The sequence below is a fragment of the Nerophis ophidion genome, linkage group LG04, assembly GCF_033978795.1.
Source record: "Nerophis ophidion isolate RoL-2023_Sa linkage group LG04, RoL_Noph_v1.0, whole genome shotgun sequence".
Classification (NCBI taxonomy): domain Eukaryota; kingdom Metazoa; phylum Chordata; class Actinopteri; order Syngnathiformes; family Syngnathidae; genus Nerophis; species Nerophis ophidion.
In genome coordinates this window covers 86,751,508-86,774,172 of record NC_084614.1, presented here as the reverse complement: position 1 = coordinate 86,774,172, position 22,665 = coordinate 86,751,508, and the positions used below count along the sequence as shown (strand labels likewise).

Sequence of the window (22,665 nt, the reverse complement as noted above, 5' to 3'; positions counted from 1 at the left end):
TTCCAACCCTTGATGCTGAGTGCCAAGCAGGGAGGTAATGGCTCCCATTTTATCAATTCCGATCGTATGAAAAAACACAAATAAAGGTAGAATACTATTAACCACAAGATGTAAGTGTAAAAAAAAACCCAAAAAAACATTATCATTTTTACATTTTCAGAATGTGCACTCTTGTTCTGTTTTTAAACAAAGAAAACAATCTGATGTTTGCCTATATTTTCAAGTTATCGTGCTGTAATTTTCCTAGTCCGGCCCACTTGGGAGTAGATTTTTCTCCATGTGGCCCCCGATCTAAAAATGAGTTTGACGCCCCTGCTTGAAGACATAATTCGGTTACAAAAACATTAAATAAGGGCAAAGACCTCCAAGCAGCAGGGGGCAGCACAGGCAAGGGGTTCAACCGGAAGTCGTCTCTCGCACGGGAGCGTCGACCCCGCTACACAATGAAGTGAGTTTGTATAATATTTATATTTATCATGCACGATGTACTTTACTACTTTATTTGTATAAAAAAAAGTTTTTTTGGTGTTAATGTGTTTTTGCTGTTTCGTACTGTTTTGGTGTTGACCGCCGGGTTGTGCTAGCTAGTGCTAACAGCTAATGTGGCTACGTTCGAACACACTGGCAAATAAAAATAAACAAATGACGAATATATAAATCCATCCCATCCATTTACTACCGCTTATTTCATTTGTGGTCGGGGGGGCTGGTGCCTATCTCAGCTACAATCGGGCGGAAGGCGGCGTACACCCTGGACAAGTCGCCACCTCATCGCAGGGCCAACACAGATAGACAAACATTCACACACTAGTGCCAATATAAATCCTCAATTTAAATGTTTATTTTCTAAGAATGATCAAATGACCTCTGTGTGTTGCATTTGTCGTGCTTTTCATCACCGCGTAAGCGATCAAATACACTAATTTTCTCCAATTTTGAAGATGACGTTCAAACACAGGAAGTGAATAAAGTACTTCAAAATAAAGACATGGATTATTGTTATGCGTGTTGACGCATTGAACACTTGGCGTGAATGAATGATATGTAATCATGATAGGACCTGGGTGTCAAACTCTGGCCCGTGCAACTTCATTTGCCCTTTGAGACAATATCAAATTAACATTAGAGCTGGCCCGCCGGTAACACTGCATTCGCCGCTAATACGCATACTTGCCAACTCTCCCGATTTTCCAACCATTCTCCGGAATTTCTCCAGATTTCCACCCGGACAACAATATTGGGGGCGTGCCTATAAGCCACTGCCTTTAGCTTTGTCTTCAATATGTTGTCACGTCCGCTTTTCCTCCATACAAACAGCGTGCCGGCCAAGTCACATAATATATGCGACTTATACACACACTTAAGTGAATGCTGGCATACTTGCTCAACAGCCATACAGGTCAGACTGAGGGTGGCCGTATAAACAATTTTAACACTGTTACAGATATGCGCCGCACTGTGAACCCACATCAAACAAGAATGACAAACACATTTCGGGAGAACATCCCCACAGTAACACAACATAGACACAACAGAATAAATACCCACAATCCCTTGCAGCACTAACTCTTCCGGGACACTACAATATGCACCCACCACTACCACCTAACCCCGCCCCCCACACTTAACCACACCAATCTCCTTGTTATTTTATTTTAAGATTTATTAGCCTGTGGAAAAATGGTATGTTGATAGTTACCTCAGAAGGCTGCAAATAGAAGAGGCATTAAATGTTTTATTAAAATTTGATTAATTTTACCATTGATGTTTTTTTTTTGTTTTTTTTTGAAAGTTGATTTTGCACTATTAAGTTACATAATTATTGCTTGTTCCATATTCAGTGGTAAAGCAAATAGTGGAGCAAACTGAGCAATAATTAACAATTTATTCATGCACTTTCTCTTGCTACTTCAAGGCTTGAATGTTTGATTCATTCATTATTGTTATTTTATTTTCAAATGTATTATTAGCCTGTGGAAAAAGTTTATTTTGATATTTACCTCAGAAGGGCTAAAAATAGAAAACAGTCATTCATTTTTTATTTAAACTTTATTTGATGTACCATTGATATTTTTTTTATTATTATTATTATTACTTGAAACTGGATTTTGCATGTCACTATAAAGTTATATAAGCCTTGCTTGTTCAATATTCAATGCAAAACTTGTTTGGGTCCTTATTAAAAGGTTTATTTGTTCAACTTTGGCCCGCGGCTTTGTTCAGTTTAAAATTTTGGCCCACTCTATATTTGAGTTTGACACCCCTGTGATAGGATGAAGGGTTGAGATTAAAAAACACTAAGCTGATTGATTGATTGATTGATACTTTTATTAGTAGATTGCACAGTACAGTACATATTCCGTACAATTGACCACTAAATGGTAACACCCAAATAAGTTTTTCAACTTGTTTAAGTCGGGGTCTACGTTAATCAATTCATGGTACAAATATATACTGTCAGCATAATACAGTCATCACACAAGTTAATCATCATTGATTTATTTACATTATTTACAATCCGGGGGGTGGGATGAGGAGCTTTGGTTGATATCAGTACTTCAGTCATCAACAGAGAAATGGACATTGAAACAGTGTAGGTCTTACTTAGTAGGATATGTACAGCCAGCAGAGAACATAGTGAGTTCAGATAGCATAAGAACAAGTACCGTATTTCCTTGAATTGCCGCCGGGGCGCTAATTAATTTAAAACCTCTTCTCACTCCTGCGCTTACCAAAGGCACGCGGTAAAAGTAAGCATGCGCTAATTATTTTCAAACCTCTTCTCACTCTGGCACTTACCAAAGGCATGCAGTACAAATTTGAGTGTGATGTAAGCATGGACCTTAAATCCTACTGAATAGCTCTTAATCTTCTTCCCTTTATGCGATTTCAAATTACCGGTATTAAAATCAGACTCCTCCATTTTGAAAATGATGACAGGGAAAGTGTCACTCGTGACGTCAGGAGTTTGACCTGGCAGTAATACTAAGCATGCGCTAATTATTTTGCGATGCGAGTCTGACCCGGCAGCAATTCAAGGCAGGCGCATACTATATGCCTTGCGGCAATTCAAGGAAATACAGTATATACATTAGAAATACATTTGATTATTTACATTAGTAAAGTGTTGAAGTTGCCAGGAGGTGTTGTTTTAGAGCGGTTTTGAAGGAGGGAAGAGATGCACTTACTTTTAAACCTGTTGGGAGTGTATTCCACATTGATGTGGCATAGAAAGAGAATGAGTTAAGACCTTTGTTAGATCGGAATCTGGGTTTAACGTGGTTTGTGGAGCTCCCCCTGGTGTTGTGGTTATGGCGGTCATTTACGTTAAGGAAGTAGTTTGACATGTACTTCGGTATCAGGAAGGTGTAGCGGATTTCATAGACCAGGCTCAGTGCAAGTTGTTTGACTCTGTCCTCCACCCTGAGCCGGATTGGAGTGAGGTGTGATCTGGGGTTGAGGTCTTAAAGTAACCGGAAAGATGAGATTCAAACACAGGAAGTGAATAAAGTACTTCAAAACAAAATAAAGACATGAATTATTGTTATGCTTGTTGACTCATTGAACACTTGGCGTGAATGAATGATATGTAATCGTGATTGGATGACGGGTGAGATTAAAAAACACTAAGCTATGCTTCTTCTGACTCATTTTCAGACTATTTTTACACCAGTGTATTCATGAGCTGTTTCAAAGAATCTATAACCATTTCTGGTCATTGTTTGTTGACATTTATAGCTGCTAGTAAAAGTCCAAAACTGTTCTAGGAACAATTTCCCCTTGTGGATCAAGAAAGTTTGTCTAAGTCTAATATTGAAGCTTTTGTGTTTGTGCTCTGCAGTCCGCTGACCAAAGTGAAGCTCATCAACGAGCTGAACGAGAGAGAGGCTCATTTGGGAATCAACGAGAAAGCTTCCTGGCACAGCGAGTACAAGGACAGCGCCTGGGTCTATATAGGTGAGGAGAAGGTGAGCGGCGTTTCGGGGGTGACGGATTCTCACTCTCTGCTTTCCTGCAGGAGGTTTTCCATACGAGCTGTCCGAAGGTGACATCATCTGCGTCTTCTCTCAGTAAGTTGTCACGTGCAATTAGCAATTGATCGATAATCGGCATCGAGATTTGGGATTTTGGAGTATATCGACCTCAGCTACAACAGGGGTCGGGAACCTTTTTGGCTGAGAGAGCCAAGAAGCCAAATATTTTAAAATGTATTTCCCTAAGAGCCATATAATATTTTTTTTAACACTGAACACCACTAAACACGTGCATTTTTAAGTAAGACCAACATTTCCAGAGTATAATAGGTCTCTTATTCTTTATAATAACATTGTTATTCTGAAGTTAACTGTGGAGGGGGCGTGGCCTGCGGGCCTGCAGCAAAGCAGGATGTTGCCAGGCCCGGCCTCGAAATCAGCGACAGGTGCGTAGATGGCCCCCCTGGGCCTTGTTATCTAATCACCTGTCGCTCTGTTATAAGCAGCAGCCAGGAGGAGAGACAGGGTTGGGGCTGGAGCCAGAGCGCGAGTGAGGACGAAAGAGAAAAAGACAATTGCTGGAAAGCAACTGAGAGAAAAATAAAATAAAACAATATTGTAACCCTAAAACAGGCTCTTGGTGGTCCGAAGAAGCCCCAGGAGGGCAAGCCCCACACTAACCAATAATAAATGAATTCTTTCTTACCATTAATGCATGATCTTGAACATAAAAAAGCATGAGAATATTTTGAACGTCATTTTTAACACCGTGATTACAAGTGGAATTATTTATTACTTATCGTGTTAAGCAATGTCAGCTCAGATTTATCCGAGAGCCAGATGCAGTCTTCAAAAGAGCCACATCTGGCTCTAGAGCCATAGGTTCCCTACCCCTGACCTACAACAATATATAGATATGATGCAAACATCAAATGCCACACCTGTCCCTCTCTCCCAGTGCCCAGGTCTTCTGCTTATCCGTCAAAATTGCCATTTTTTTTTTGCTGGGAAATCCAGTTTTTGTCTTTCTTTCCTGGCGTCTTCCCAGTCCTGTTTAGTGTGTTTTCGCTACTCTGCAGTAATTTCAGACATAGCCCTTGTTTTTTATCTATTTATGTCTGCACCTTCTTTTGTAAATGCAAACATTCTGCACCTGTTTTGTAAATTCAAACATTCTGCACCTTTTTTGTAAATACAAACATTTTGCATCTTATTTTGTTAATGCGAACATTCTTTCTGTAAATACTTGATGCTGACAGTATTATCTCACTAGTAACACAATAAGCAGATAAGGGATTTTCCAGAATTATCCTAGTAAATGTGTCTAATAACATCTGAATCGCTCCCACTGCCCTGTCTTTTTTTTTCTTTTTTCTAGTCCTTCACTCTCACTATCCTCATCCACGAATCTTTCATCTTCGCTCAAATTAATGTGGAAATGGTCACTTTCTCGGTCCGAATCGCTCTCGCTGCTGGTGGCCATGATTGTAAACAATGTGAGGATGTGATGGAGCTCCACAACCCGTGACATCACGCGCACATCAATTGCTACTTCCGGTACAGGCAAGGCTTTTTTATTAGCGACTAAAAGTTGCGAACTTTATCATGGATGTTCTCTACTAAATCCTTTCAGCAAAAATATGATCAAGTATGACACATAGAATGGACCTGGTATCCCCGTTTAAATAAGAAAATCTCATTTCAGTAGGCCTTTAGAGATGCTCCCATGGCACACCAGACTGTATCTCACTAGTGTGCCGCAGCACAGTGGTTGAAAAACACTGCTCTAACACACACCACCTCGAAACAAGCAGGTTACCATGACAACCAGCGGCTGGTCGCCGGTGAGCGCCGTCACTTTCTCATAAAAACCACTGACGAGGTCACTTCCGGCGTTTCCTCGGACTGCGGGCGGTCAAGTTTGACAACGACGTCGGAATAATATTTTATAAATTTCGTATTTGTTGTGGTAAGAGATGAAAGGATACAGTCTTTTTTTCCTTTTTTTACTCTCACTATATTCATCCACAAATCTTTCATCCTCGCTCAAATTAATGGGGAAATCGTCGCTTTCTCGGTCCGAATCGCTCTTGCTGCTGGTGGCCATGATTGTAAACAATGTGAGGATGTGAGGAGCTCCACAACCCGTGACATCACGCGCACATCGTCTGCTACTTCCGGTACAGGCAAGGCTTTTTTATTAGCGACCAAAAGTTGCGAACTTTATTGTCGATGTTCTCTACTAAATCCTTCCAGCAAAAATATGGCAATATCGCAAAATGATCAAGTATGACACATAGAATGGACCTGCTATCCGCGTTTAAATAAGAAAATCTCATTTCAGTAGGCCTTTAATTAAAAAACAAACAAAAAAAAAACACCTACGTATTGTGTGAATTAATCAATCAATCAATGTTTACTTATATAGCCCTAAATCACGAGTGTCTCAAAGGGCTGCACAAGCCACAAGGACAGATCCCACATGAACACAGCAATGATCAGCTGACGTGACGGCGGACTTTTCAGGTACGGAGAGATCGTCAACATCAACCTGGTGCGGGAGAAGAAGACCGGCAAGAGTAAAGGCTTCTGCTTCCTGTGCTACGAGGACCAGAGGAGCACCATCTTGGCGGTGGACAACTTTAACGGCATCAAGGTGGGCGTCGGCGTTGCTGGGGAAAACACGGTTTTGTTGTCTAACAGCTGCTCCACGCCTTTTCAGATCAAAGGTCGCACCATCCGCGTGGACCACGTCAGAGACTACCGCCCCCCCAAGGACGCGGAGGACATAGATGACGTCACCAAGCAGCTAAGGGAGGAAGGCTGCGCCCCCAAAGCGTCCCACACTCCCTCCGCCTCCTCCTGTGAGGACGACGAGCCGGACGTCGCCCCCGTGAAGAAGGCCAAAAAAGGTGAGGTCACTTCCCCCTTCACGTCCCGACGGACCTTCATCGCCGCTTCCTCCCTCCGCAGATAAGAAAGAGAAGAAGAAGAAAAAGAAGGAGAAGAAGACAAAGAAAGAAAGACAGTCTCCTCCTCCCGCCGCCGCCATCCGAGTGAAAGAGGAGAAGGAGGACGGCGCCTACGACCAGTACAACCAGAGGAGGGCGCCGGCGGAACACAACGGGCAGAGAGGCGGCGACGCCAGGGAGGACGAGGACAGACGGAGAAGAGGAGGCGAGGACAGGAGAAGAGGCGACGAGGACGAGCGAAGAAGACGGAGGGGAGGAGACGAGGACAGGAAAAGAAGAGGAGGCGAGGACAGTGAGCGGAGACGGGAGGCGGACAGACACAGGAGGTGACGCGGTGTGGGCGTGGCCACCGGGACTTGATTGACATGTGGACGTCTCATCGTTCCAAAGTGGATTATTTTTATTGTAAAGAATGTTTGTCTTTTGATGTTATCAAAACTTAGTTTGATTAAAGTCACAATTGTCATCGTTCGAACACAGAGCTGTCAAACTTGTTTTTATTGAGGGTCACTTTGTAACAGTCAATAGTTCATGATTTTAAATATGAATTTAAATATTTAGCTTTTTTTTTTTTACATAAAGAATAAAACAAATCTGTGGATTTTACTAGTTTTTTATATAAAAAAAAATAGCAGTTGCCAGACTTTTACAGTAAAATATATGGTGTTTTTTTATTTTTACAACGTATTGCTGTAAATAAAAATACAGTACCGCTGTTTAATTTAATTTTGGGAAATCCGCTGCAAGTTTTTTACCACGATAAAACATGGTACCATAAAATCAACTGTGGATTTTACAGTAAAAAAAAACCCAAAAACTGACAGTTCAGTCCATAGAATTTTCCTGTAAAAACACAACAAACTTGTTTTTTTTAGATTTACAGTAATATGGTTTGAAAAAAAACTCCCTAAATTTTACAGTAAAATCTATTGGTCATTTTTATAGTGTACAATTGATGGATCGCTGTCTTTGAAATCATAAGTTAAGCAGATATTTAAATATTTATTTGGATTTTGACTAAAAAAGTTCAATATTGGACAATATTTTTTCCCTGTCAAACTACAAAAAAAAAACTAATGCAGATATTAAAGTATTTTTGGGGATTTTGACAAAAAAAAAGTTGAATATTGGACAATATTTTTTTCCCTGTCAAACCAGAAAAAAAAACCTAATGCAGATATTTAAGTATTTATTTGGATTTTGACTAAAAAGTTGACTATTGGACAACATGTTTTTCCCTGTCAAACCAGACAAAAAAATAATAATGCATACATTTAAGTATTTATTTGGATTTTGACAAAAAAAAGTTGAATATTGGACAATACTTTTTCCCTGTCAAACTAGAAAAAAAAACCTAATGCAGATATTTCAGTATTTATTTGGATTTTGACTAAAACAGTTCAATATTGGACAATATTTTTTCCCTGTCAAACTACAAAAAAAACTAATGCAGATATTAAAGTATTTTTGTGGATTTTGACAAAAAAAAAGTTGAATATTGGACATTTTTTTCCCTGTCAAACCAGACAAAAAAAAACTAATGCAGATATTTAAGTATTTATTTGGATTTTGACTAAAAAAGTTGAATATTGGACAATATTTTTTCCCTATCAAACAAAAAAAAATAATGCATACATTTAAGTATTTATTTGGATTTTGACAAAAAAAAGTTGAATATTGGACAATATCTTTTCCCTGTCAAACCAGACAAAAAAAACTAATGCAGATATTTAAGTATGTATTTGGATTTTGACTAAAAAAGTTGAATATTGGACAATATTTTTTCCCTATCAAACAAAAAAAAATAATGCATACATTTAAGTATTTATTTGGATTTTGACAAAAAAAAGTTGAATATTGGACAATATTTTTTCCCTGTCAAACTAGAAAAAAAAAACCTAATGCAGATATTTCAGTATTTATTTGGATTTTGACTAAAACAGTTCAATATTGGACAATATTTTTTCCCTGTCAAACTACAAAAAAAAAACTAATGCAGATATTAAAGTATTTTTGGGGATTTTGACAAAAAAAAAGTTGAATATTGGAAGATATTTTTTTCCCTGTCAAACCAGAAAAAAAAACCTAATGCAAATATTTAAGTATTTATTTGGATTTTGACTAAAAAGTTGACTATTGGACTACATTTTTTTCCCTGTCAAACCAGACAAAAAAATACTAATGCAGATATTTAAGTATTTATTTGGATTTTGACTAAAAAAGTTGAATATTGGACAATATTTTTTCCCTATCAAACAAAAAAAATAATGCAGACATTTAAGTATTTATTTGGATTTTGACAAAAAAAAAGTTGAATATTGGACAATATTTCTTCCCTGTCAAACTAGAAAAAAAAAACCTAATGCAGATATTTCAGTATTTATTTGGATTTTGACCAAAAAAGTTAAATATCGGGCAATATTTTTTCCCTGTCAAACTAAAAAAAACCTAATGCAGATATTTAAGTATTTATTTGGATTTGGACAAAAATAAGTTAAATATTGGACAATATTTTTTCCCTGTCTGACTAGAAAAACTCTAATGCAGATATTTAAGTAATTATTTGAATTTTCACTAAAAAAGATGAATATTGGACAATTTTTTTTCCCTATCAAACAAACAAAAACAAAAAAACTAATGCAGACATTGTGATCGGAAACGCGGATGCCGAGCGGGGCTAAAAACAAAGCAGAAGGCTAATCCCCACAGAACACCACTTCCCTTCATCCTGAAGCCGGATTTAAATGGAAGATGCAAGACTACTGGTCTGGGTAAGGGGTCAGTTAAATTAGAACAAGTTTTTTCTGCTTTGATTGTTTCAGAGTTGGACATATGTTCTACTGAGGTGGCTAACTATGATGCGTGCAGTTTATCAAAGCAACAAACAAAAAAATCGGAAACTTCCCGTCGTATCAACTCCTAGATATGGTCGTAATTATACTAAATGCACTGGGCATAATAAACACAACATTATTAATATTGCTACTACGGATAATTTGATCAAAAATTCCCTAAAACAGCCCACTACCTATAAGATGGGTTTTTTAAACATAAGATCATTGTCTCCCAAAACGTTGTTAGTTAATGATATAATCAGAGACAACAATCTTAACGTCATCAGTCTCAGCGAAACCTGGCTTAAACCAAACGACTTTTTTGTGCTAAATGAGGCATGTCCTCCTAACTTTACACATACGCATATTGCCCGTCCCCTTAAAAGGGGTGGGGGGGTCGCACTAATATACAACGAAAACTTTAACCTTAGTCCTAACATAAATAATAAATATAAATCATTTGAGGTGCTTACTATGAGGTCTGTCACACCGCTGTCTCTACACCTGGCTGTTATCTACCGCCCCCCAGGGCCCTGTTCGGACTTTATCAATGAATTCTCAGAGTTTGTTGCTGATCTAGTGACGCACGCCGATAATATAATCATAATGGGGGACTTTAATATCCATATGAATACCCCATCGGACCCACCGTGCGTAGCGCTCCAGACTATAATTGATAGCTGTGGTCTTACACAAATAATAAATGAACCCACGCATCGCAACGGTAATACGATAGATCTAGTGCTTGTCAGGGGTATCACCGTTTCCAAAATTACGATACTCCCGTATACTAAAGTATTCTCCGATCATTACCTTATAAAATTCGAGGTTCAGACGCATGTTCGTCAAACTAATAATAATAATAACTGCTATAGCAGCCGCAACATTAATACAGCCACAACGACAACTCTTGCTGACCTACTGCCCTCGGTAATGGCACCATTCCCAAAGTATGTGGGCTCTATTGATAACCTCACTAACAACTTTAACGACGCCCTGCGCGAAACCATTGATAACATAGCACCGCTAAAGTTAAAAAAGGCTCCAAAAAAGCGCACCCCGTGGTTTACAGAAGAAACTAGAGCTCAGAAATTATTATGTAGAAAGCTGGAACGCAAATGGCGCACGACTAAACTTGAGGTGCACCATCAAGCATGGAGTGATGGTTTAATAACTTATAAACGCATGCTTACTTTAGCTAAAGCTAAATATTACTCAAATCTCATCCACCGTAATAAAAACGATCCTAAATTTTTGTTTAGTACGGTAGCATCGCTAACCCAACAAGGGATTCCTTCCAGTAGCTCAACCCACTCAGCTGATGACTTTATGCAATTCTTTAGTAAAAAAATTGAAGTCATTAGAAAGGAGATTAAAGACAATGCGTCCCAGCTACAACGGGGTTCTATTAACACTGACACGATTGTATATACGGCGGATACTGCCCTCCAAAATAGTTTCTCTCGTTTTGAGGAAATAACATTAGAGGAATTGTTACAACGTGTAAATGGAATAAAACAGACAACATGTTTACTTGACCCACTTCCTGGGAAACTGATCAAGGAGCTCTTTGAATTATTAGGTCCATCAGTGCTAAATATTATAAACTTATCACTTTCCTCGGGCACTGTTCCCCTAGCATTCAAAAAAGCGGTTATTCATCCTCTTCTTAAAAGACCTAACCTCGATCCTGACCTCATGGTAAATTACCGACCGGTGTCTCACCTTCCCTTTATTTCAAAAATCCTTGAAAAAATTGTTGCGGAGCAGTTAAATGAACACTTAGCGTCTAACAATCTATGTGAAACCTTTCAATCCGGTTTCAGGGCAAATCACTCCACGGAGACAGCCCTCGCAAAAATGACTAATGATCTATTGCTAACGATGGATTCTGATGCGTCATCTATGTTGCTGCTCCTCGATCTTAGCGCTGCTTTCGATACCGTCGATCATAATATTTTATTAGAACGTATCAAAACACGAATTGGTATGTCAGACTTAGCCCTGTCTTGGTTTAACTCTTATCTTACTGATAGGATGCAGTGTGTCTCCCATAACAATGTGACCTCGGACTACGTTAAGGTAACGTGTGGAGTTCCCCAGGGTTCGGTCCTTGGCCCTGCACTCTTCAGCATCTACATGCTGCCGCTAGGTGACATCATACGCAAATACGGTATTAGCTTTCACTGTTATGCTGATGACACCCAACTCTACATGCCCCTAAAGCTGACCAACACGCCGGATTGTAGTCAGTGGGAAGTGTGTCTTAATGAAATCAAACAATGGATGTCCGCTAATTTTTTGCAACTTAACGCCAAAAAAACGGAAATGCTGATTATCGGTCCTGCTAGACACCGACCTCTATTTAATAATACAACTTTAACATTTGACAACCAAATAATAAAACAAGGTGACTCGGTAAAAAATCTGGGTATTATCTTCGACCCAACTCTCTCCTTTGAGTCACACATTAAAAGCATTACTAAAACGGCCTTCTTTCATCTCCGTAATATCGCTAAAATTCGCTACATTTTGTCCACTAAAGACGCCGAGATCATTATCCATGCGTTTGTTACGTCTCGTCTCGATTACTGTAAAGTATTATTTTCGGGTCCCCCCATGTCTAGCATTAAAAGATTACAGTTGGTACAAAATGCGGCTGCTAGACTTTTGACAAGAACAAGAAAGTTTGATCACATTACGCCTGTACTGGCTCACCTGCACTGGCTTCCTGTGCACTTAAGATGTGACTTTAAGGTTTTACTACTTACGTATAAAATACTACACGGTCTAGCTCCATCCTATCTTGCCGATTGTATTGTACCATATGTCCCGGCATGAAATCTGCGTTCAAAAGACTCCGGCTTATTAGTGATTCCTAGAGCCCAAAAAAAGTCTGCGGGCTATAGAGCGTTTTCCGTCTGGAATGCCCTCCCGGTAACAGTTCGAGATGCTACCTCAGTAGAAGCATTTAAGTCTCACCTTAAAACTCATTTGTATACTCTAGCCTTTAAATAGACCTCCTTTTTAGACCAGTTGATCTGCCGCTTCTTTTCTTTTTTCTCCTATGTCCCCCCCCATCCAATGACCATGGATGAAATACTGGCTGTCCAGAGTTGAGTTCCAGGATGGACCGCTCGCCTGTGTATCGGTTGGGGACATCTCTACGCTGCTGATCCGCCTCCGCTTGGGATGGTTTCCTGTGGACGGGACTCTCGCTGCTGTCTTGGATCCGCTTTGAACTGAACTCTCGCTGCTGTGTCGGAGCCACTATGGATTGAACTTTCACAGTATCATGTTAGACCCGCTCGACATCCATTGCTTTCGGTCCCCTAGAGGAGGGGGGGGTTTGATTTGTGCAGTCCTTTGAGACATTTGTGATTTAGGGATATATAAATAAACATTGATTGATTACAAATTATTTAAACTATTCATGGCTCCAAATACGTCACATACAAAATTTGACGTCAACATATTTTTATAGGATATTTTGTGTTGCCTTACAAAAAAAAGGGTTTTTGACTAAAAGGGCAAAAAAAAAAAAAAAACAGAAATGAAGAAGCTGTCACGTACTTGCATGGCTGCTCTAGTTGTGACCCCAAGATGCAGGAGACAGGAGGACGACGTGCGGCTGAGAGTCTTTTAATTCCCACAGGGAGCACAAGGAGGTGCAGCAGGGAAGTGCACAGAAGCATAAGCAGCATACAGAAAAACCAAAGTAACGTTTCACAAAACAATCCTTGAGCCCTGACTGGAGGGCGAGGCAGGCATAAATCGAAGCCAGTTGATTAAAGTAAAAGTACCAATGATTGTCACACACACACTAGGTGTGGTGAGATTTTCCTCTGCATTTGACCCATCACCCTCACCCCATGACCAGGTGTGGCCAGGCTGCCAATCAGCGACAGGTGAGGAGGGAAAAGGGCTCAGGGAGACAAACAGGAAGTGGGACCAAAATAAGAGCGCTGACTAGGAGATAAACACAAACGCAAACAGACCGCGTGACACCTGACGTGACAGGTCGTCACAGAAACGAGGGATGGATCTGAAGTTTATCGAGGGACTTAAGTGTTGAAAGTAAAAAAAAAATGTTTGACTTGTTTTTATGAGTGGGGCCCGTTTGGATCCTAATAATTTCAGTGGGACAAGTTTTAATTGTCATTGCTCAAAAAAAATAATGAATTAAAATCGATGATGTTATGAATTATTGACATATTTAAGATTGCAATTACGTTGAGTGAAAATTATTTAGTGGTTTTGCCATAACAAAACAAGGTTTTGACAAAAATGGCGTAAAACATGAAAAAAAAAAAAAGACTGATAAGGACGGATAAACCTGAAATTGATTTAGTGATTTAAGTGTTGAATGAAAAAATACAAACATAAATAAAAATGACCTACTTCTACCATTTTTATGACTGAGACTCTTCCTGGTCCCCAAGAAAGCAGTGCGAGGCGAGTGGAGAAAAAACGGATTTATTGACAGAGATGTGACACAATGTGATATTGATCATAAGCAGCGGCCATTGAAAGAAAAGAAGAAATCCTCGTCATGACGTCAAGGCCATGAAACGTGCGATTTTACAGCCACCAACGTTTGATCTTGAAAGTCTTTTAACGGCCAAAGAAGAATACATGGAATAGCGTGAGGAGCAGTCGGACGAAGAACAAAGCACATCTCCATCTCATCTCCGAGTGTGATGACGTCCCTCAGCGATGGAGACATCTCCCTGTGTTCCAGTGCACAAAGCATCCTGGAGGAAGAAGACCACTCAGCACATTCCCGACAGAAGCAGGTGAATCCAAGTTGAACATCATCTTCACACAAGAACATTTGGAGGTGCAGACAGTCCATGTGAGCTTACTCAGCCTTCAGCCGCCTGCACGTTCTCGTCGAGCTCCGCGCCGTGGTGGTGATCTGCGGGACAAACGCAAACGGTGAAGGAAGAACATCCAGAAGGTGCCTCGTCACTCACATCAGATCTTTGAGGTGTGACTTGGAAACATGACGAGTCAGCACACTTGATGTCTCATTTGGCTGATCCTCATCATGAGGACTCCTGTCAAAAGTGAGATATGCCAGACTTTGTATTGCGTGTGCTCACAGGAGGGACTTTTATTGTGAAGGAGTCAGCTCCAGTTGGGCTTTTCCGGCTAAACTTGTAACAAAGGTCCACATCAGACCTCCATGTGAGTGACGCTTCACCACGGCTTTGTTTCTTGCGGCTCAAAGAAAAGATGTTTTACTTACCAGCTGGATCGTACTGGGCTGAAATGAAAGAGAAACAAGGTGAAGTGGACTTTTCCCCTCACGTCACGCCGTGTTTCTACGTGAGAGTGTGCGCTCTGTCTCTGTGGATCTTTGAGTGTTTGGCTGGAAGGCAACTAAAAGATGGCCGCACCTTTGCAGCCCGGATGAAAGCATCAACTCACGGCCTGGACCGAGTGCACCGAGAAGAAGAAGACAGAGGACATTGGCGTCCCTCACCTTGTCTGTTTCTGTGACGCCTGACCATGACCATGATGATGATGATGATGATGATGGCCGCCACAGCGAGGACCGCCGCCGTGGCAGCGAGGGCGACGCTCAAGTTGTCTGTGGAGAGCAAAAAAGCACAAGTGGAGTGACAAAGCATGAAGAGGAAACCTTCATGACTACTTTGCATGCAGACGTCAAGCGTTGTCATGGTGACATGGATCAATAATGGTGACAGGTGGACTTGTGATGGGAAACATCTCCAACTAAATGTGTCTTTCTCACCTTCATGGCTTGCGTTGCTCAGGATGCTTCTTCTCTCCAGCTTGGTGACCAAGTCCTCCTTGACGCCTGACAGCTGAAACACACATTCGTACTTGCCCTCCACGTCGGCCGTCACCTCCACTTTCAGCGCCACCGACATCTGGAAGGTTCCGTCGTGGTTGGGGAGTATCTCTCCGTGCTCCACGTCCTCGAAGATCTGCTCGCCGTCTTTCCTCCAAAACAGGTCGGCACCGTCGGGGTAGAAACCTGTCGCCATGCAGCTGACCGGAGAGGACGGCGTCTTCTGGAGCAGGAACACCTCTGGAAGCTCTGCACAGGAAGTGATGTCACGTGTGAACACAGGACAACGTGGGGAGAAGGTGTGGATGGAGAGAAGGTGGGGACGGAGAGAATATGGAGAGAAGGTGTGGACGGAGGCAAAGATAGAGGTAAAAATGGAGAGAAGGTGTGGATGGAGGTAAAGATGGAAAGAAGGTGTGGACGGGGGAAAAGATGGAGAGAAGGTGTGGACGGAGGCAAAGATGGAGGTAAAGATGGAGAGAGGGTGTGGATGGAGGTAAAGATGGACAGAAATTGTAGATTAAAGTAAAGATGGAGATAAGGTAATAACGGAGGTAAATATGGAGAGAACGTGTGGACAGAGGTTAAAATGGAGAGAAGGTGTGGATGGAGGCAAAGATGGAAAGAAGGGGTGGATGGAGGAAAAGATGGAGAGAAGGTGGGGATGGAGGTTGAGATGAAGAGAAGGTGGGGATGGAAGTAAAGATGGAGAGAAAGTGTGGATCGAGGTAAAAACGGAGAGAAAGTCTGGATGTAAGTAAAGATGGAGAGAAGGTGTGGATGGAGGCAAAGATGGGGAGAAGGTGTGGATGGAGGTAAAGATGGACAGAAAGTGTAGATTAAAGTAAATATGGAAGAGAAGGTAATAACGGAGGTAAAGATGGAGTGAGAGAGTGGATGGAGGTAAAGATGGAAAGAAAGTCTAGATTGAGGTAAAGATGGAGAGAAGGTGAGAACGGAGGTAAAGGTGGAGAGAAGGCAAGATTGGAAGTAAAGATGAACTGAGAGAGTGGACGGAGGTAAAGCTGGAGAGAAGGTGAGGACGGAGGTAAAGATGGAGAGAATGGGGGTACAAATAGAGAGAAGATGTGGATGAACGTAAAGATGGAGAGAGAGAGTGGACGGAGGTAAAGATGGAGAGAAGGTGTGAACAGAGGTAAAGATGAGGGAGAGAGTAGATGGAGGTAAAGATGGAGAGAAGGGGAGAATGGAAGATGGAAAGAAGGTGATAACGGAGGTAAAGATGGATAGAGGTAAAGATGGATAGAACTTGTGGACGGAGGTTAAAATGGAGTGAGAGAGTGGACGGAGTTAAAGATGGACAGAAAGTGAAAACGGCGGTAAAGATGGAGAGAAGACGAGAACGGCGGTAAAGATGGAGAGAAGGGAAGACAGGAGGTAAAGATGGAGAGAACGTGTGGATGGAGGTAAAGTTGGATAGAAGGTGAGGATGGAGGTAAGGAGAGAATAAGGTAAAGATGGAGAGAATGGAGGTAAAGATGGAGAGAAGGAGAGAATGATATAAAGATGGAGAGAAGGAGAGAATGGAGGTAACGATGGAGAGAACGTGTGGATGGAGGTAAATATGGAGAGAATGGCAGTACAAATAGAGAGAAGGGGAGAATGGAGGTGTAGATGGAGAGAAGGGGAGAAAAGAGGTAAAGATGGAGAGAAGGAGAGAATGGAGGTAACGATGGAGAGAATGTGTGGATGGAGGTAAATATGGAGAGAATGGCAGTACAAATAGAGAGAAGGGGAGAATGGAGGTATAGATGGAGAGAAGGGGAGAAAAGAGGTAAAGATGGAGAAAAGGTGAGAACAGAGGTAAAGATGGAGGGAAAAGGAGAGAACAGAGGTAAAGATGGAGAGAAGGTGTGGATGGAGGTAAAGATGGAGAGAAGAAGAGAATGAGATTAAGATGGAAAGAAGAAGAGAATGAGATAAAGATGGAGAGAAGGTTAGGGTGGAGGTAAAGATGGAGAAAAGGGAAGAACGGAGGTAAAGATGGAGAGAAGGGAAGAACGGAGGTAAAGATGGAGAGAAGGTGAGAACGATATAAAGATGGAGAGGAGAGAATGGAGGTAAAGATGGAGAGAAGGAGAGAACGCAGGTTAAGATGGAGAGAAGGTGTGGATGGAGGTAAAGATGGAGAGAATGGAGGTATAGATGGAGAGAAGGGGAGAACAGAGGTAAAGATGGAGAGAAGGTGTGGATGGAGGGAAAGATGGAGGGAATAAGGTAAAGATGGAGAGAAAGAGAGAATGACATAAAGATGGAGAGAAGGTGGGAATGGAGGTAAGGATGGAGAGAATGATGTAAAGATGGAGAGAAGGTGAGAGCGCAGGTTAAGATGGAGAAAAGGTGATGATGGAGGTAAAGATGAAAAGAAGAAGAGAATGAGATAAAGATGGAGAGAAGGTTAGAGTGGAGGTAAAGATGGAGAAAAGGTGATGATGGAGGTAAAGACGGAAAAAAGGTGAGAACAAAGGTAAATATGGAGAGAAGGTGAGGATGGAGGTAAAGATGGAGAGAAGAAGAGAATGAGATTAAGATGGAAAGAAGAAGAGAATGAGATAAAGATGGAGAGAAGGTTAGGGTGGAGGTAAAGATGGAGAAAAGGGAAGAACGGAGGTAAAGATGGAGAGAAGGTGAGAACGATATAAAGATGGAGAGGAGAGAATGGAGGTAAAGATGGAGAGAAGGAGAGAACGCAGGTTAAGATGGAGAGAAGGTGTGGATGGAGGTAAAGATGGAGAGAACGGAGGTATAGATGGAGAGAAGGGGAGAACAGAGGTAAAGATGGAGAGAAGGTGTGGATGGAGGGAAAGATGGAGGGAATAAGGTAAAGATGGAGAGAAAGAGAGAATGACATAAAGATGGAGAGAAGGTGGGAATGGAGGTAAGGATGGAGAGAATGATGTAAAGATGGAGAGAAGGTGAGAGCGCAGGTTAAGATGGAGAAAAGGTGATGATGGAGGTAAAGATGAAAAGAAGAAGAGAATGAGATAAAGATGGAGAGAAGGTTAGAGTGGAGGTAAAGATGGATAGGTGTAGATGAAAGTAAAGATGGAGAAAAGGTGAGGATGGAGGTAAAGATGGAGAGAAGGTGAGAACAAAGGTAAAGATGGGGAGAAGGTTAGAATGAAGGTAAAGATGGAGAGAAGGTGAGAGAAAGAGAGAAGAGTATAAAGAGACAGGGTGTAATGTCAGTAATGTTCCTATAGGGGGAGTGCTAACAAGTTAAAAGGTGAAAGTACATGTTGTGTTTCTACCTGTTCTCATTAGGACCTCCTTCCCATTGTTCACATGCTTCTTCAAGTAAGAAGGACAATACTCAGTGAAGTAAAACTTCTCGTATTCTAGTAGATGTTTGTTCTGGTCCCACTTGAGTTTGTCGGGGAAAGCTTGTTGTTTTGCTGCAGTAAATGTCCATGTCTTCATGTCCAACGATATGAAATCTTCTCCATCATAACCTTGCTGATACCAACCTTTAACTTCATCAGTCTCATCATTCCATTCACATCCAGACATCCACTGGAGAATGTGAACACCTGAGACACACACAGTGTTGTAAAGCAGAGTGACACACACACACACACACACACACACACACACACACACACACACACACACACGCACACACACACACACACACACACACAGTATTAGTGTAGGTTATTATGGGATGGACAGAGACAAGTATCAGTGCAGTAATGTGTGTTTACTACAGTATAAAAAGAGTACATCAAATACATTTAAGTAGTAGAAAGTTCAACATAAACAAACCTCCAGTTTGGTTGAAACGCTTCTTAAGAACTTCAAGGTTGTGTTTGTCCCTCAACTCATTACCAACACTGATCTCTGTTTGTCTCTGCCAGTATTTTGGATCCTCTGCTGTGATTTTGTTCATCCAGTCCTGTTTGGCTTCTGCTTTCCTGCTGTTGCTGTCATAGTGATCAATCTGAACTCCATCAACATAACCAACAATCACATACTCTGGGAAGTTTGGAACTTGAGAGGACGCAGTGTGGAAATACTGCAGCGTGTGAATCACTGAAAGAAGAAAACAACAACAGGATGACTTTTTATTATTTTGTTTCATGTTCAACAATCTTGCACTGTGAATATTTTAGCTCCTTCCGTCTTCAGTCGGGTCTTAAAGTGAACATCAAACACTGCTAGATATCACAGTCAAGACTCACATGTTCTATGACAAATACAACACATTAATAATATTACTAACATCTGTTGACGGTTTGAACATTTTGAAAATAAACATATATTTTCTACAATGGAGGCTGAATAAAAAGTACAACAGAGTTGAACACAACCTGTTCTGCCCATTTGATGTCGACTCTTACTGACATCTTGTGGCGGGGTGATGTTACTACACTTGATTAGTTTCTGACACTTCCGTGTTTGAAGATTTGTGTTCGTTCTTACAAGCCTTGGAAAAAATAAGTCTTTGAACAAGAAACACTAAAGTGAAAATAAATAATGAGCCTAAACGGATTTATCTGCTTCTGTAAACTTCTTGGAACATTTTAATTTTTTACTAGGAAAAAGGGAAAACAATAAATATGTTTAAAAAGAACCAGGATTAAGTAATAAAGGTCTTAAATAATACAACAATAATTTAATTAATAAGTAACAGAAACTATCAGAAGTCAAATAAGTGAAGGCACAAATAGGATTTATGAATAAAATATTAATAAACTTATAACAAGGACTTACCAGGCGTCACGCTGTGCATTTGCACGACCAGAAGAAAGAATAAAAACAAGTTCATGATGTCAGCGCGAAACAAAAAGATGTTTGCCACTTTTAATCCCGCAGAGAAAGACAAAAGTGACGAACACTCGCTTGACTCGCAAACAGGAAAAATGAACCAGGAACTGTCGAGGCTCTTTTTATAATACTCCAGCTGAGCCAATGAGGAGTCAGCATTCTGTGACGTCACAGTGAGGAGAGAAAACGAAACGCTATTCTGCACAGAAAAGTGGCAGCAGTCAACTGACAAGAAGTCTTCTACTGGACTCACTAGAGAGCGCCCCTTGTGGCCACGTCAGGTAAATGCTTGTGTGGCTTTTCTGGGAAATCACGTGACTTGACAACAAAAAGGTGTGTCAAGTTGGCCGCCAAACTTGGAAAGAAAAGAAAGAAAGAGGAATGAAGGTGAGATTGAGAGTTAAAAGTAATGACAGGGCTGGAACATCCGATCAGTGATCGTATTGTAGTCCTCTCAAGAAAGCATCAATACAAATAATGATTGATAGACATAAAGTCGCTACACCGCAGGACATCCTCACTTCTTTTTATTTCACGTCTTAACTTTCACCTCCGTTATGTCTCCCAAGCGTGAGGCGTCCCTGCTGGGGTAACGGGACACGCATCTGCCTCGCATGGGTTCGATTCCCGGCCAGGGTTGCATCAGGAAGTTTCATCCTGAGTAAAAAAGTCAGCAGAAAGCCTTCATGAGATGGACTCGCTGTGGCCAAAGTGCTGAACGTGGGGGAAAAGTGTGAGGCAGACGCTTCTGCTGGCAGAATATCAAAGAAAGTGAAAGTAAAAGTAGACACGGTAAAGCCAAACATTGAATGCATGCTTGTTTCAAGTCACCTAAACTCGATGGTGATCATTTTTATTTTTATTTTTATTTTGTCGTACCTGTCAAAGGTGAACACACTTATCCACGTAGGTGAGTAGTAACGAGTTACATTTACTTAGATAAGAAACACAACTTTTACTTTGCTATATAACATTTTATTACCATCGTTACATTCATTTATATCAGGGGTCACCAACCTTTTTGAAACCAAGAGCTACTTCTTGGGTACTGATTAATGCGAAGGGCTACCAGTTTGATACACACTTAAATAAATTGCCAGAAATAACCAATTACCTTTAATAAATAAATCTATATGTATAAAAAAATGGGTATTTCTGTCTGTCATTCCGTCATACATTTTTTTTCCTTTTACGGAAGGTTTTTTGTAGAGAATAAATGATGAAAAAAACACTTAATTGAACGGTTTAAAAGAGGAGAAAACAGGAAAAAAAGGAACATTAAATTTTGAAACATAGTTTATCTTCAATTTCGACTCTTTAAAATTCAAAATTCAACCGAAAAAAAGAAGAGGAAAAACTAGCTAATTCGAATCTTTTTGAAAAAATTAAAAAAAAAGAATTTATGGAACATCATTAGTAATTTTTCCTGATTAAGATTAATTTTAGAATTTTGATGACATGTTTTAAATAGGTTAAAATCCAATCTGCACTTTGTTAGAATATATAACGAGTTGGACCAAGCTATATTTTTAACAAAGACAAATCATCATTTCTTCTAGATTTTCCAGAAGAAGAATTTTAAAAGAAATTCAAAAGACTTTGAAATAAGATTTAAATTTGATTCTAAAGGTTTTTCTAGATTTGCCACAATCATTTTTTGGAATTTTAATCATAATTGAAGAAATATTTCACAAATAATTTTTGTCGAAAAAACAGAAGCTAAAATAAAGAATTAAATTAAAATGTATTTATTATTCTCTACAACAACAAAAATAAATTTACTTGAACATTGATTTAAATTGTCAGGAAGAGGAAGGAATTTAAAAGGTAAAAAGGTATATGTTTTTCAAAATCCTAAAATCATTTTTAAGGTTGTATTTTTTTCTAAAATTGTCTTTCTGAAAGTTATAAGAAGCAAAGTAAAAAAATAAATGAATTTATTTAAACAACTGAAGACCAAGTCTGTAAAATATTTTCTTGGATTTTCAAATTCTGTTTGAGTTTTGTCTCTCTTAGAATTAAAAATGTCGAGCAAAGCGAGACTAGCTTGCCAGTAAATAAATACAATTTAAAAAATAGAGGCAGCTCACTGGTAAGTGCTGCTATTTGAGCTAATTTTAGAAGAGGCCAGCGGGCGACTCATCTGGTCCTTACGGGTGACCTGGTGCCCGCGGGCACCGCCTTGGTGACCCCTGGTTTTGAGGCATGTTCCAAAAAATATTGCACTTTGTGACTTCAATAATAAATATGGCAGTGCCATGTTGGCATTTTTCTCC

The 22,665-nt window shown here is 40.3% G+C and overlaps 2 protein-coding genes across 2 annotated transcripts; one reads left to right on the top strand and one right to left on the bottom strand.

Annotated features, from left to right (window-relative positions):
* Positions 1 to 363: 363 nt before the first annotated feature.
* Positions 364 to 7,423, top strand: LOC133552145 (RNA-binding motif protein, X-linked 2-like). Its single transcript, XM_061899501.1, has 6 exons — positions 364 to 448; positions 3,842 to 3,957; positions 4,019 to 4,070; positions 6,501 to 6,630; positions 6,697 to 6,886; positions 6,948 to 7,423. The coding sequence occupies exons 1-6, from the start codon at positions 444 to 446 to the stop codon at positions 7,274 to 7,276; spliced, it is 822 nt and encodes a 273-aa protein (XP_061755485.1). The 5' UTR covers positions 364 to 443; the 3' UTR covers positions 7,277 to 7,423.
* A 6,817-nt stretch (positions 7,424 to 14,240) lies between these two features.
* On the bottom strand, positions 14,241 to 20,516 carry LOC133552121 (class I histocompatibility antigen, F10 alpha chain-like). The gene is made up of 7 exons (XM_061899481.1): positions 20,336 to 20,516; positions 19,388 to 19,654; positions 18,874 to 19,152; positions 15,542 to 15,850; positions 15,032 to 15,376; positions 14,646 to 14,698; positions 14,241 to 14,534 (listed from the first exon to the last, which is right to left on the bottom strand). Exons 1-5 carry the CDS (start codon positions 20,388 to 20,390, stop codon positions 15,210 to 15,212), a joined length of 1,077 nt encoding a protein of 358 aa, XP_061755465.1. The 5' UTR covers positions 20,391 to 20,516; the 3' UTR covers positions 14,241 to 14,534; positions 14,646 to 14,698; positions 15,032 to 15,209.
* Between the last annotated feature and the right edge of the window lie 2,149 nt (positions 20,517 to 22,665).